Below are 15033 nucleotides of genomic sequence, written 5' to 3' on the forward strand. Positions count from 1 at the left end.
GAAGGAATGCTGCAGAGGCCAAGAAGAACCCACAGATAGGCTTTGCTGGGTTTCCTATTTGGTCTGTTATTGGCATTAGGTCTTACTTTCTGGCCCAATCACATTCCTGCACAGTTGTTTGAGCTTCACCCATGCTCAATAAAACCAGAGAGGACGCAGCATGGAGTACTAGAGTACTTCAGAAGGCTCAACACCTGGGGGAGGCACACCCAGAGGGCACAGGGGGGTTGCCCACACCTGCCCTCATCGCTTCATCTGTATCCTTTGCAGTACGCTTTACAGGAGCCCAAGAAATAAAACTCCCTACGGCAAAAGAAGCAAACCCAAGGAGAGTCACAGGAATCCCAACTGCTAAGCAGTCCATCCTGAACACAAGGGGGGTGGGGCTGGTTCAGAATTGTGACAGTCGTTTGAGATGGGGTAGGAGGGGCCATCCTGTAGGACCTCGACCTCGACCTCGACCTCAGCCTGTGAGACGTGACACTGCCTTCATGACTGACTGACTGCTTGCTTGGTGAGACGTGGAGAGCTCTACACATTTTGGCATCTGTGTTGTGAGACTAAACCAGGAAAAATGGAAACTGAATCTGAGTTCTCCTCCATATTAGATGTGGTTTTAAGAGTTCTGACTCTAGGGAGGTAGCTCACTGACCCTCAGGTTCCCAAAGGATATTATTTCAGAGGCGGAGGAAGGGTTAATAAGACCCCACCTGACTAGCTTCCATCTGGTCGGTGGACAGTGCTAGGCAAACGTGAGCGGCCGCTTGAGTTCAGAGACAGCCAGCCTACGCAGGATAACACATTCGACCATCCCGCCATCGTGGCCACTGAGAACAAGGAAGGTGAGATGAAACACAGAGGCTGACCAACAGGCAGCACAAGGGGGCAGTGACTTAGGGAAACGGACCTTTCCTAAGATACGCCCCAGAAAGCCCAGTGATACCGACAAAGCCTGAGCACAGCTGAGGTTCAGTTAGCGTTTGGGGTAATGAGCCAACTGCTGTGGTTGTCAAGGCACCCGAGAGGTAGATGAGTGTGAGAAGGAAGTATCATGGTCAACTTGAGTGGATTTAGAATCACACATGAAATATATCCTTGGGTATATCTGTGAGGATGTTTCTAGAAAGGTTCAAAATGAAGCGGGAAGACCCATCCTGAATGCAGGCAGCACAATACCCTATGATAGGGTCCTGAACTGAGTAAAAGGGTGATGAAAGCTGAGGACCAGCATCCATCTCTTTCTGACCCCTGACTGTGGATGCCATGTGACCAAATGCCCATGTTCCTTGCTGAATGAGTGTGTCTATCCCCAATGCAGCCACCATCCTCTACCCATTCTGGACCCCAACTTCTTGGGCCTGTGCTATGGGCGGGAGATTGATGGGATCTCTAGGAATCATCCAGGTCCGCAGGCCCAGACTGGCCGTGAGGTGCGAAGCTCTGTGGGCTGAGCAGCTACTGGGTCCAGGATGGAGCCGGCACTCTGGGGCTCCCCAGAGGCACCGTGTGAGGCGTCCTAGCACACACTCTTCTAACGTAGCACATTCTACTGGTGCTGCTCCTTTGAGAACTCTGCCTAAGCACGGCAGATGGCATGGAGCCAACAGTATGTCAGGGTCAGGGGAGGCTCGGCAGGCTCCCTACAGTGGCGTGGGATGGAGACACCACAAAGACACTTGGAGGCCAGCAGGCGGAGAATTAGGGGCTTTGGAGTTCTGGTCAAGGCAGACACAAGGAAGGCAAGGTTGGAGCGCGTTCTTCGCACCGCTAAGGTCCCTGCACAGGGTGAGGAGGGTGAACACACATCCCTGGGTGGCAAGAGCCACGGAATGGCTGCACACAGAAAAATGACGGGACTCAAGCTCTGCCAGAGCAGGAGTTACAAACTCAGACAGGGAGAACACACTCTACACCCCAGAGATCTACCTCAGTGCTTGGACAGAGATAAAATGTACACCCATGGGTGGGTCTGGAAGCACCGACACCCCAAAGCCATGAACACAACTTGCCACCTGACCCCAAAGCAATGAGCACACTTGCTATGAGGCCACCATCCTATTGCTAAACACTGTTCTCTACCAAGAAAACTAGTTTCTCGGGAGAACGGCTGATTTCAAGATAGACTGGGAGATGTCACTTTGTGCATTTTGTGTCAGCAACTAAGAGAGCACTGTAAGAACACAAGCAGCATAAAAGAGCTGATGGCATCAAAGGTTCCTACGTGTGAGGCTAGGACACGGAGCGCAAGTGACAAAACAGTACTACATCAACAGACACAGGCCAACGCAGCTCAGGCTGAAGTCCTAGTACAGCAAAAATGTTAAAAAAAAAAAGCAAAAAACAAAGAAACTCAAAGTCTGATAGGGAAAAGGATGGCCAGAGTGCTTTCCCATGAAATGATTGATTACACGGGGGGAAATGACATCACAGTAGAGACAGCTTGCAGACAGCACCATAACCAAGTAATCAACGGGACCACAGGCCACACGACAGGCTTAGATTCCTCATCTCTGGGGCAACCTGGCCAAAGGTGTGAATTTACCACACGAATCCAGCCTGAAGGACTTGTTCAAAAATAACTAGTTTGTAATCTTCAAAAGTGTCGAGGTTATGAAAACAAAAATCAAATAAAGACTGAGGGTAATATTCAATTTAAAACCATACCAAAGCGTGACTGGAATTGTATTTTTGGGGTACAAAGGGCACGGCTGAACCCACTGGATCACAGCTGCCTCCTCTTTAATCACATTGTTGGACTAGGTCTATTCTCCATGCATCAACAGTGCATAGCACACAGACCTCAATCTGACAGTGCTTCTCAGAATTGATATTCTGATCACGCTAACAAGGGAAACCAACATGCAAAACCCAGATAACCTTACTTAGCTTAATTTGAGTTTTACAAAAAGATGCTTTATAAACATTAAAACATTTAAATGTTAAAAACGTGCTATTAAGAGTCTATCCACGCAGTGGAGTATTACCTAGCTGTGTAAACTGAATGGAAAAATGCTATGCTTTTGTTAAATAGGAAGTTTAGTTCTGTGTACGTATTTCTTTTCTTTGCTTCCTTTGGAGACAGGGTTTCTCTGTGTAGCGCTGGCTGTCCCGGAACTGACTCTGTAGACCAGGCTGGCCTGGAATACACACAGATCCACCTGCCTCTGCCTCATAACGCTGAGATTAGAGGTATGCACCACTACAACTGACTTGCATGTTAACTTTCATTACATTCATTTATTCTGTGTGCACGGGCACATGTGTTTGGGCCTCTGAGTGGCATGGAGTGTGTGTGGAGGTCTCTCGTCCTACCAGTGGTCTCTGGATCAAATTCTGTCCTGAGGCTTAGCAGCAGGGGCCACCTGGCCAGCCCATATACTCCTTTTTGTGTACATGTGTGCACACTTAGTTAAAACAGTCTGTACGCACACACGCACACATAATGCCGATGATGCAGAGAATTTCGGGAAGGTCAGCAGTGCTGACAGGGACGGCATTCTCCCACTTCTACCCTTGTGGACTCAGTTCCACCAGTCTTTTAAGGTCATCTTGTATCCGTCAGCCACTCAGCAAACACATCCTAGTTTCTACCATTTCCAATTAGAAAGAAATCCTTGGAGAAACGGCCAGTTCTCCATATAGGTCACAGCAAACACAGAAAGCTGTGAGGGTAGAAGCACCCAGAGCTAATAAAGGAATGGGAGAGGAACAAAGGAGCCAGTGTGGTGGGGTTCCACAGCCAATTCTGGAACAATGCCAGCATCAAAAAGAATCACTGTAAGCGAGATGTGTCGGGAAGGGTAAGGAAGGCATGTGGCCAGCATAGATGGCCTTTCCCTAGGGACTTCTGTGCAGGTGACAGGCTGCTTCTTGATCTGGGAAATCATTTCATCAATACTTGTTTCCATTTAGGAGTTCAAGCTGAGGACCCTTAATTGGATGGATTTTGTAATCTGGGAATAAAAACTTGACGTTCTCCCACAGAAGGGCAGTATTTTACCTGCAGGAGTAGGTGGGCTCCCCTACTTTGAACACTCGGCCACACAGATGGGAAGGCTTGTTCGCCTGCTCGAGCTTTGGAAATCCCAGCGCAGGGTCTTCACCGCAGATGTACCACTCCATCGGGCCCAACAAGATATGCTGGGCCAGTGTGTCTTCCGTCTGTGGGAAAGGGTTGGGACCTCGGCAGTAGATTTTGGGCACGCAGTGAGCTAAATGCTGGTATACTTCTCTGGTGAGGTCAGTTGCTTGCAGCCATTTCTTTAAAAAAAGAAAACAACAAAGTTTCAAATAAGGTCAACTGACTGCTAGTAATTATAACCAACTTCTTTTTTGGTAAAAAAAACAAAAAACTAACAATAGTCATATTTTGTTTATACTGAAGTACATTAGAATTTAATCTGGGCCAGCAAGATGACTCAATGAATAAAATACTTTATGAGGATTCCAGGACCCTCGCAAAGTTACAAAGAGAAAACAAACTCCACAAAGTTGTCCTTTTAGCCTTGACATGTGTCCCTACCATCTCTCTCTCTCTCTCTCTCTCTCTCTCTCTCTCTCACACACACACACTTGTGTGTGCACACACAAAACCACACACTCCTTATTCAGAACCCAGATGCTACATTCGTTTGATTTCTAGTGCTTTGCTCAAATGTTACTCCAATTATGACAGGGATTTTTATGTCAGAGATGAATGGAGAGATGGTGCATAGGTGTTTGTGTTTGTGTGTGTGTGTGTGTGTGTGTGTGTGTGTGTGTGTGTGTAATTTCTCATGAATGTCATCCTATAATAAGAGCCTGGCCTTGACTATGGCTTCTTTTTCTGACCAACCTCTCTCTATAAATCCTTTCTTTCCCCTTGGCTCTGCCCACTAAATCCAAATGGAAAACAAAAGCCAAAACAAACCAAATACCGCTCTTTTCTTTCCTTATGCTTCCAACTAGTTATATACTTCGGAATCTCACATGTGCCAAGTTAAAGTGCCCAAAACTGAACTCACAATGCTCCCCCCACCATCGAAATCTGTCACTCTATTTCTGTACTTTAGCATTTACCTAAGGATTTAAACCTGAGAACCTTCCTTCTGCATCGCTCAGCATCCTACTGCTTTGTCTTCGCCTTCAGACAGGCATCCTAAAACTCCTGAATCCACTCATTTCTTGCTCTCCAGAACCTCTCACCCCAGCAGCAGGAATAGCAAAGTCATGTCCTACCCAGGGTCCCCACAAGCCTCGTCCCTCTGGGAATTTTGTCTAACCTCACTACTGGGGTAATTCTGACAAACACAAACTTGATCGTGTCAGACAGCTTCCCACTGTGTTTCGTCAAGGCCCTGACAAGGCCTGCAGAGTCCTTCTGTCTCACTTGCCCCTGCTTTATGGCTGCCTCTAAGGCATTCTTCTGAGTGCACTTGCTCTGCCTCCTGAAAGGTGTCTTCTCAGTCCGCTTCTCTCTGTCATTCCCCTTTTGTCAAGTTTAAATAGTGAGCACTAAGGTAGCCGGGTGAATGACTGCAAATATGTTTACACTCTCATTGTACTTACATTCCTGGCAAATGCCCCATGTAAGGAAAGCAGAGGGGAACGCCAGACCTGTAGCTCAGGTCAGTTAAGTCTCTAAAACCATACTGCCGAATCCTAGGTAAGGCACCCTGGAGCACTCCCTAGCCTCTCCCTCTTTCCTCTCCTCCTGCACGCATCCCTACCCTCTGCCCATGTGCTCACTGCTCTCTTAAACTTCTTTGTGCCATACTGGCTCTAAGCCAAGAAAGACTATAAACCTCAAAATGTGCAATAAAAGTACTAAGACAGTGCCCTGGACCCACAGAGGCAGTGTTTACGAAGACTGCAATCACAGTCTTACTAAAACAGCTCCTGTTTGTCAGGTGGTGGTGGCTCACACCTTTAATCCCAGCACTCTGCACTCCGGAGGCAGAGGAGTTCAGGGCCAGCCTGGTCTACAGAGTAAGTTCCAGAACAGCCAGGGCTGTTTGTCTTCAAAAGACAAAAAACAAAACAAAAACCCTATTCAAGCCAGAAACAGTAACATATACTACTGGGGAGGGGGTAAACATTGTACTCAAATGCTGCTTCTGTACCCAGAGATCTGGTTACAGTCTTAAATGTCAGCAAACAAAACACAGTCATAAAAATGACTTTGGCACTGGCATTTTTATGAAGCATTTCCTGTCTCAATGTTGCATAAAAACTGTTCTCTATAATCTCATTGGTTAATAAATAAAGAGCTGAACAGCCAATAGCTGAGCAAGAGAGGATAAGGCAAGACTCCCAGGGCCAAAAGAGACAGAAAGGGTCTCAGGTGGGGACCTGGGGTAGCCAAGAGAGGAGTTGCCATGAGGACATGTATGAACAAGGAGGAGCCAGAACAAAAGTAGATGTCAGGTAATGGGCCACATGGCTGGGAAGCAGCCAGGCCAGCACAGTCGCGTTAGAACAGCTCAGTCTCTGCCCAGCTACGGTGACCTAACCTAACAATAAAAACAATAGGTCTCCGTGTTGTTATTCTAGACCTAGGTGGGCACAGGAAAAACTTTGCATTTCCCAGTATACCTGTAATCCCAGAACTCCTGAGGTAGAAGCAATAAGACAAGAATTCAAGGGACTATGTATGAGCAAGCGTAGCACCTGAAAAAGTCTTTGGAAGGAGCTGGAGAGCTGGCTCAGGGGTCTAAAGCATGTGTTGCTCTAGAGGACCCAGGTTCAGTTCCCAGCGCCCACATGATGGCTCACACAGCATCCATAACTTCCATTCCAAGAAATGCGATGCTCTCTTCTAACCTCCAAGGGCACTAGACATGCCCACATACATACATCCAGGCAAAATGCTCCTACAAATAAACTAAACAAAAAAAAAGTAAATGTAAGGTCTTCAGTTCTCAGTCCACACACTTCCTTCTAAAAATAACATTCTAAATATCCATGAGGTGGCATATATTAACCTTTTAGTTAATCTCATGTTCCAGAGAACTTTTGCTGACACTTGGTTCATAAGGCCTGGTACTGAAAGAAAGGCTGCAACTGCAAACACGAGTTTTTACCACTCAGGTAAAAGTGAATTTTCCAAACACTGACTTCATGTTTGCTGTTATGTAAGCATGAAGGGACTAAAATGACAGTATTTCTTAAGAGATAAGCCTCAGATCTTATGAATTCTCCTCTTCTAAAGAGTAGCTATAAATCAAAATTCTGTAGGTGCAGGAACACACATATAGGAGCAAGCGCATGGATACACACACTTTAAGCTCCATGGCTACAAAAAGGACAGCAGAACCGTGCTGAGTTTTCCGCCCTTGAGACAAGGTCCCTGCACAGCCCTGTCTGTCCTCCAACTCTCAGGTCCTCTGACTCTGCGATTAAAGGTGTGAGCAACCACACCTGACTCACTGAGTTTTAAATGACACCTTTATTGTCAGGTAAATGAAGATAGGAATAAAGGTTATCAAATTAGCCTCTGCATTTTTTCTTTATGAATGAAAAAGTAAAAAGTGAATAAAATTTTAATTGGCAACACTATGAAAGGTTTTACTTAGAAGTATTTTTCCCCAGTGGGAGACAGGATAAATAAGAACATATAATGACATACATACGTACATAATGTATATAATGACATACTTACATGCATAATGAATGAACGAATGAATTAAAAAATACATTCAGGGGACAGTGATATGGTTCACAGGTTGAAAGCATGTGCTGCTTTTAGAGAGGACCAGAGTTTGGTTCTGGGCACCCACCTGTAACTACAGCTCTAAGGAATCCAACACTCTCTTCTGGGTGTTGTGGGTACCTGCACTCACATGACTATACCCTCTTACACAGACACAGACACACACACACACACACACACACACACACACACACTTTAAAGGCATGTTGACACCAAGCCTGGCCAGAAATAAGTCTTGAATAAATAGATTCTTCCAAAAAGAAGGACTGGGGGTATGGCTCAGGGTAGAGGATTTGTCTCGCATGTGCAAGGCCCTGCATCCAGGCCCACTATGGTAAGAAAGAAAGCACAAGAGAATGAATGAGAACAGGAAGTTTTAAAAAAGATTAAATTTCAGATGGTGAAATGGATGGAGGGATAGGAGTAAAGGCCTATAATACGAGCACTTAGGATATGGAGGCAGAAGACCAGAAGTTCAAGGTCATCCTCAGCTACTTAGGTACAGGTCCTAATTAGCTGAAGCTTGGACAGGAGAAGGGACAGTGGCTGCAGAGAACCTGGATTCAGTCCCCAGCACTCACATGGCAGTTTACAGCCACCTGTTAAGTTTAGATCCAGGGGCTTGGATGACCTCTTTGGGCCTCTTGAGAGCACCTGCACATATGTATACATACACAAAGACACATGACCACACATACATCCACATTAACCAAACATTAAAAATCTTAGAGGAAAGAAAAGAGTTAAATCCTTACATGAAAGAGGACATTAGTACATAATTAGGATTATGTGCTATTACTTCAAGACCTAGCTAAAAGGCTGACATGCGTTCCCTGTCTCTAGAAAGTAACCACAGAGGCTGGCAATGTGGTTCAGCAGTACAGAACTCACAAGGGCCCGGGTGCGACACCCAGTGCTGCCAAAACAAGTGAACAAATACGAATTTACCACTGTTGTGTGAAAAATTAGATGCAACCTAGTATTATTCGGTCTCTATTACAGGTACCTTAATCTGATTAAACTTAATATGCACCACTATATAGAGCAAGAAAAACTTAGGACTGTCTTTCCCAATGATTGCTCACACATTTCTCAAAAGAATAAAATCAACAGCTTTTTCTATCAGTTCTCACCTGCTAACCGGCAAACATCTTCCACGGGCAACATTAACGGGCTTCCTAACCTGGCTGAGCTCTAATCTGTCCTTAGCTCAGATGCAGGGACCAGACTAATAAGCACTAACTACCGTCTAAGTCCCCATCAAGGAAAGAAAGAAACTGCCACCTCATTCCACTAGAGTAAACACACTATGACAACATTTTCAGCTTTCCTTTCATTGAAGGCTAAGTGTAAGCCTTGGGATTGGGAGCAGGCATAAACTATAAACATGGAAACGACAATCCCTAGAGGTCAGCCTCCTTCACGACTGTAAGTATTCTAAAGCCAATTAAAACTGCACCCTTCAAGCACATCTGGTTTGTTTTCAAACAACGCTATGCAACCTGTGAGTTAGTCACAAACGGCAAACCCTGCTGGTTAGATGGAGTGTGGGGAACAGGCACAGGAGCGGGCAATCGGCTCATGACAAGGGCGCAGCACCGTGATCGAGGAGATGTAAGCCCAAATCATGAGACAGCGCTTCACACCTCACATAATGGCCATCAATAATCGAAAACAGACAAGAGCTGGCAAGGATGCGGAGAACTAAGAACCGTCCTGCACTGCTGACGGAATAGAAAATGCTGCAGCCACTTTGGAAAACAGACTGGCAGTTCCTCAAAAGAGTTATTAACATATGACCCAGCTCCACTCCTAGGGATGTGGCCAAGAGAAATCAAAGCGTGCACACGCACATCTCTACACAAATATTCACAGTAGCTCGTTCCAGATACCCAAAAAGCATCAGAGTAAATATCGCCCCATTCTGAATGGAGAAAACGTGCTATATCCATATGTACAAGGGGCGATTGTTTGGCAATGAAAAGGAATGAAGCAGCGATGCATCCTAAACACTAATGAACATCCGTGAAAAGAAAGACGATCACAAAATACATTGTAGGATTCTATTTATAGGATGTTCAGAATAAACTAATCCATGGAGACAGAAAATAGATTAGCAGTTGTTTACAGCTTGGAGATCTGAGGGGAGGTGCAGAGGGACATATTACTTTAGAGAGATGATAAAAACATTATAAAAGAGAAGTCATGATCATACAACTCTAGGAATGTGCCCAAACCCCTGAACCATACAGTGTGTGCCGTTCTTCCCTGAGACAGTTCACAGAGTGGAGTTGGAAATAAGCAACACGCACACGCACATGCACACAAAACGTCTATAATGAATGCTGCCAAGATGGCCCATTGGTTAAAGACACTTGCCTGGCAAACCTCGTCACCCGAGTTTACTCCCCAGGGTCCACAAGAAGACGGAAGGGAAGAATACACTCCACAAGGTGTCCTATGACCTCCACAAGAGTGCCGGGCACGCATGCCAGCCCACTCTTCGTTCTTCACACACACACACAGACACTCAAGTTCATAAAGGAAAGCTTTGAAATCTCTTATCTGTGGGGGGGAGAGGGTGTGAGTGTGTGTGAGTGCATGTGCGCGCCTAAGGAGGGAGGCATCAGATGTCCTCAACTACTCACTGCCTTATTTTCAACAAGTCTCTCATGGAATCTGGCGTTCACTAATTCAGCTAGACTAGCTTGCCATCAAGCCCCGAGAATCCTCCTGTGTCCTGCTCCCCAGGCCTGGCTCCATAGCCACACGCAGCTGGGCCTGGCCCTCTGCGCGGGTGAACTCAAGTCCTCACACCTGCATGAAGAAGCATTGACTAGGCAAGCTGTCTACCCAGCTCACATTTCTCTTCTTTCTGTCTGTCTTTTGAGACAAGGGTCCCCTATAAACTACAGGCAGGACTGGAACTCCCAAGTGATCCTGCTAACGCAGGCTCCTAAGTGCTGGGTCTATAGGTCTGAAACTTACTTTTAACCTAAGAGGAAACATGCTAATTTTCATGTCAAGGGCCATGCTTGAGGCCTGAGGCTGAAGAACATGTTAACTATTTCGCATCCTAACCATCCAACACAAGGATTTCTATGCTGGGGGAGGATGGATGGATAATACATGTCCTTCTTTAAATGATAACCACCCATTAGAACATACTGGAATAATCACACTTGAATCAAATCTACCAAGAAAGGGAACCCTGACACCAGCTGGCTTCAATGAGCCTCTAAAATCCCAACTGTAGAGTCGGCTGAAGTGGATGCAACTGCAAAGTCTTTCTTTTGCTTAAACAGTGTGTCAAAAGGTGCTTGAGACTTGATACCCATAGCCAGATGTGGTGTCACATGCCTGCAAGTCCTGCATGTAGAAGATTAAGGCAAGAAGATTTTCAGTTCAAGGCTAGCCTGGGTTAAGACGGAGGTGGTCTTAGAAAATTACCAATTATAGAGGTCTAAATTAGGCAAAAACTGCTTATTGAATCTTCTTTGAAATTTCCATTTTTAAAAATAAAAAATATATATATATATGTTTTTCAATAGCCCTGACGGGTCTGGAATTCTATGTGGATCATGCTGGCCTGAACCTAACATCTGCTTGTCTCTGCTGTGCTGGAATTACAGGCATGCACCATCACACTTGACTGAAATTTGCTTTCAACCTAAGAGAAAATGTTCTCTAAATTTTCAATTGTGGTCAAGGGCCATGCTGGGGCCTGAGGCTGAAAGAACGTGATAAGTACTTGGCATCCTAACTAAATACAGCCAGTAAACCCCTCCAGACATCGTGCCAGCTGAAAAGCAAAGCTGAGAATGCGAACATTCGTCTGCTCGAGCTGAAGGACTCTCCTGGCCTTCAAACTACACTCCCTTAGGCTGAAGTTCATAATCCTAGGTAAGAAAGGCACGGAGGGGGCTCTCCAGAAGCTCAGTCCGCACAAGGTAATAGGGTTCTGCTCGGGGCTGGAGATGGCTCAGCAGTTCCCAGCACATACCACTCTTCAACCAGCACCAGCACCAGCACCGCGCAGCATTCAGGGAACCGGATGCCTTTGGCCAGGGTGCAGACCCCCGCACTCAGAAACACACACCCTGACACAGACATACACAAGTACACATGGTGAGAAATTTAAAAATCAGTTTTAAAACGTTTTGTTGCATTTCCCTTATTTTTCCCCACTCCCATCTGCTTGAAATTTTCACCACTTAAGAGTAGGAGCAACAGCCTTCAGCACAGGTTTTAGAAATGCTTCCTCAGGAAGCTCAGCAAACTGAGGAGATTCTCATCACTTTTAGAATGGGGGTAACCACCAGCCAACAGATGCAAAAAAATTCAGTGGAAGAAAAAAAAATTCAAAACCCACTTCGACATGAACAGATTTGACAATCAAAATAGGATACCAAGTCACTGTTATTATTCATTTTCCTACTTTCTTATAACAAACAGGGCTTTCATTTCCTTTTCCAAATCTCTGATAAATCAAAGGCAGATGGGGTTGGAAAAATCCTTGGATTGTGCAATACCACACAGAAAGTACATGAAAATAGACTGCACACCTTAGTATATAAAAAAAAAACTACAAAATTTAAACTTACCAGGCAACAATGTATTTTTTAAATCTTTAGCACCTCTACCCTCTCATTTACTGCCTCCTCAACTTTCTTAGTTTCATCAATTCCCTCCAAATATTCGTATCACCAGCCATAGATCCCAATTATTGTCCCAACATCCGGTGTGCCGATGTGCTGAAAAGTCCCTCATTTCCTAGGAGCTTTTTCAGCGGGAGGCCTCCAAGACTGGGCTCCAATTGTTCGAGCCGCACACTGTCACTCTGGACAATCTGTTCTGATAGGTGTCCCCTGGCAAGCGATGACACTGAGTTTGTTCAAGTTGTTTTTATAACTTTGCTACTTGTATCAACATTGTTCACAATACATTTTAAGTCCTTACTAAGTCTGAATGGCTTAAGTTTAGGGCCTAAGGGCTGCTGATACGCTGTGATCAACTCTACCATTAATGAGCTTGCATCTGTTAACCAAAGCTGCTTGCTCAAAGTTATATAACGTTTGTTCTCTGTCCAACTTTTCCCAACTCCTAGAAAAATTAAATGTAGCTTTTAAAAATCTCCCGGCCTCCATGCTCAGCAAACTTGTGGAGACAATACCTAACAGGCACCAATGTTGCCATCTATCTAAATAAACAAGTGCAAAACAACTTTTTTGTTTTTTTTAAAGCACAGAGAAGGGAATGCGGGGGTGTGCTGTGTGCAGCCTGGTAACCCCCGGCAGTCCCAGCAACAAAGTTGGTGAGGCCAGCATGCTTCAGCGCACACTCGGCTCCGCTTATCCCAAGAAAAGGAATCAGGAGGTAAAGTGGGGCGACTGACTACAGGACAGCGCTCGGAAGCGGCTCGCCTCCCTCCCGTCTCCCAACAGCCGGCCTAAAGGGCAAAGGCCCAAGTGTTGGAGACCTAATGGAGGGGAAGGTAATTAGGGATAATGAAAGCGCCGTAGTATAGTCGCCGGGTGTAAGGGGGCCTGGAGACCCCTGAGCACGGAAGGCCAGCAGCAGGCTCGATGGCCTCCCGGGTCCTTTCCCCATAAGACATGGCCAGCGCGGCTGTTACCCGAAGTCAGTGGCGGTCTCCGGGATTTCCAGGACTCCGTTCCTCCCCAGCGGGGCGCGGCCTGCGAGGGCCGGACGTACCCCTCCCGGGCTCCCGCACTCACCCCCGCGATCTCCTCGGCAGAACATTCCAGCAAACTGCGGTCGATGGCCTGCACCTCGGGCTCCATCTCCGACGCCATCTTCTCTCCTCCTCCTCTCCCCGGGCGCTCTCGCCGCTGTCGCCTCCCCCCGGGCCTCAGCTTCGCCTCTGCTCCCACAGCCGCGACGGGTCGCCCCTGTCCCGGGGCCGTCAGTCCCGGGCCGTCCGGGCGGCCGCGAGCCGAGCTGCGCAAGGAGCAAAGCGGGACGCGAACCTGCAGCGGGGACGGCGGACGCTTGCGCGCGCTCCCGGGCTTGGCGCCCAGAAGTCAAGTCGCCGCCTCGCCGGTGACCCGGGAAAGGACACCGAGAACCCCAGGCCTGGCACTCCGGATGGCCACTACCGCGTTCAACGCCAAGACAGGGGCAAAAACACCCAAGCGGGGGAGCGCGGCATGCTGGGTACTGTAGTCGTTCCTGGGGGCCGGGGAGCGAAGTGAAGCCTCTAATAAGGCGCGGCGCACGGGTATCATGGGAGTTGTAGTCCATCCCCTGGCGGAAGCCTGGAAAACGACAATTTAGAATCCCCGAGAGGAACTTGACGCCAGAAGAGCGAAATAACGTGTGAACTCTCGTTTTGCTCTCTCAGCCCCGTTTATTTCTTGTCATTTTTCTGATCTCCCCGGCACCGAGAACAAGCGTTCCGGGAGCGGTAGACACTCAGCTGTCTGTCAGAGGTCCGGCGTCTGAGAAAGACCCCCGTTGTCCAAAGAATGAATGAACCGCGCGTTCTATTCCCGAGGTTCTAATGCCTTGTCATCCTTGCCACTAGTCAGCGAGGTGTGTTTAGCGCCGAGGTTTCGAAAAGTTTTAAGACACGGTTTGTTTAAACGTCGCGAGCAGTTTAGTGTATGACCGCTGGGGTTTTTTATTTCTTTTCTTCTGTTTTTTTTTTTTTTTTTTTTTTTTTTAAGTGTTGATGTAAAAAGAAAAAAAAAGTGAGAGGAGCCAACTTAAAGAGCAACTCTCGGGGTTCGGGGAGCGGAACAACGCTGGAAGCGCTTACTTCCGCGTCCAGCCCGCCTGCGTCCTGCGGCTGCGCGGAGGGACAGCCGGGGAGAGGAGCTGGGACTGCCATTGTTTTCGCGGTGTCCCAGAGGTTGAGGGAAAACAAAACAACAACAAAAACACACAACACTTCAGGGCCCGACGGCAGCCACAGAGCGGTAGAAGAGATACTGGATAGTTTTCAGCTGCGTCTCTTTAAGACAAGTCGTTTTTCTCTTAGAGCAGAGAGGCTTGTATGTACGGACGGACGGACGTACTTTGTGACACGCATTTAAATACCTATTGAATGATCTCCGTTTAGGCGCTCACATATGACCAGACCCTAGATTCCCTGTAGGAAGAGGCTGATATTTTTGTTACTGGAGTTGGTGTAGTTAGATCTTGGAACCTGACAGCCCTAATAAGCTAGGATCAGACATAAGTCCCCAATTGGACAAGTTAAGAGATGAGCAATAGTGAAAACGCAGAGATATTGCCACATTGGGAAGAGGGACAAAGAGGTCCAGTGACCCTATCCCCACCCTCAAGGTTCCTTCAAAGTCCTGACATGAGGTTTAGCT

At 46.9% G+C, this 15033-nt stretch overlaps 1 protein-coding gene across 2 annotated transcripts in view; it reads right to left on the reverse strand.

Moving 5' to 3' along the window:
* The window catches only part of Ubr2 (ubiquitin protein ligase E3 component n-recognin 2), an 81695-nt gene extending 67825 nt beyond the window's left edge, over positions 1–13870 (reverse strand). For both annotated transcript variants that reach the window (XM_021640182.2, XM_021640181.2), the window contains exons 1-2: positions 13429–13870; positions 4001–4260 (exon numbers count right to left, since the gene is read on the reverse strand). In XM_021640182.2, coding sequence (XP_021495857.1) covers positions 4001–4260; positions 13429–13506 — 338 coding nt within the window. In that variant the 5' untranslated portion in view covers positions 13507–13870. The remainder of the gene's footprint in view (positions 1–4000; positions 4261–13428) is intronic.
* Between the last annotated feature and the right edge of the window lie 1163 nt (positions 13871–15033).

The sequence above is a fragment of the Meriones unguiculatus genome, chromosome 16, assembly GCF_030254825.1.
Source record: "Meriones unguiculatus strain TT.TT164.6M chromosome 16, Bangor_MerUng_6.1, whole genome shotgun sequence".
Lineage (NCBI taxonomy): Eukaryota > Metazoa > Chordata > Mammalia > Rodentia > Muridae > Meriones > Meriones unguiculatus.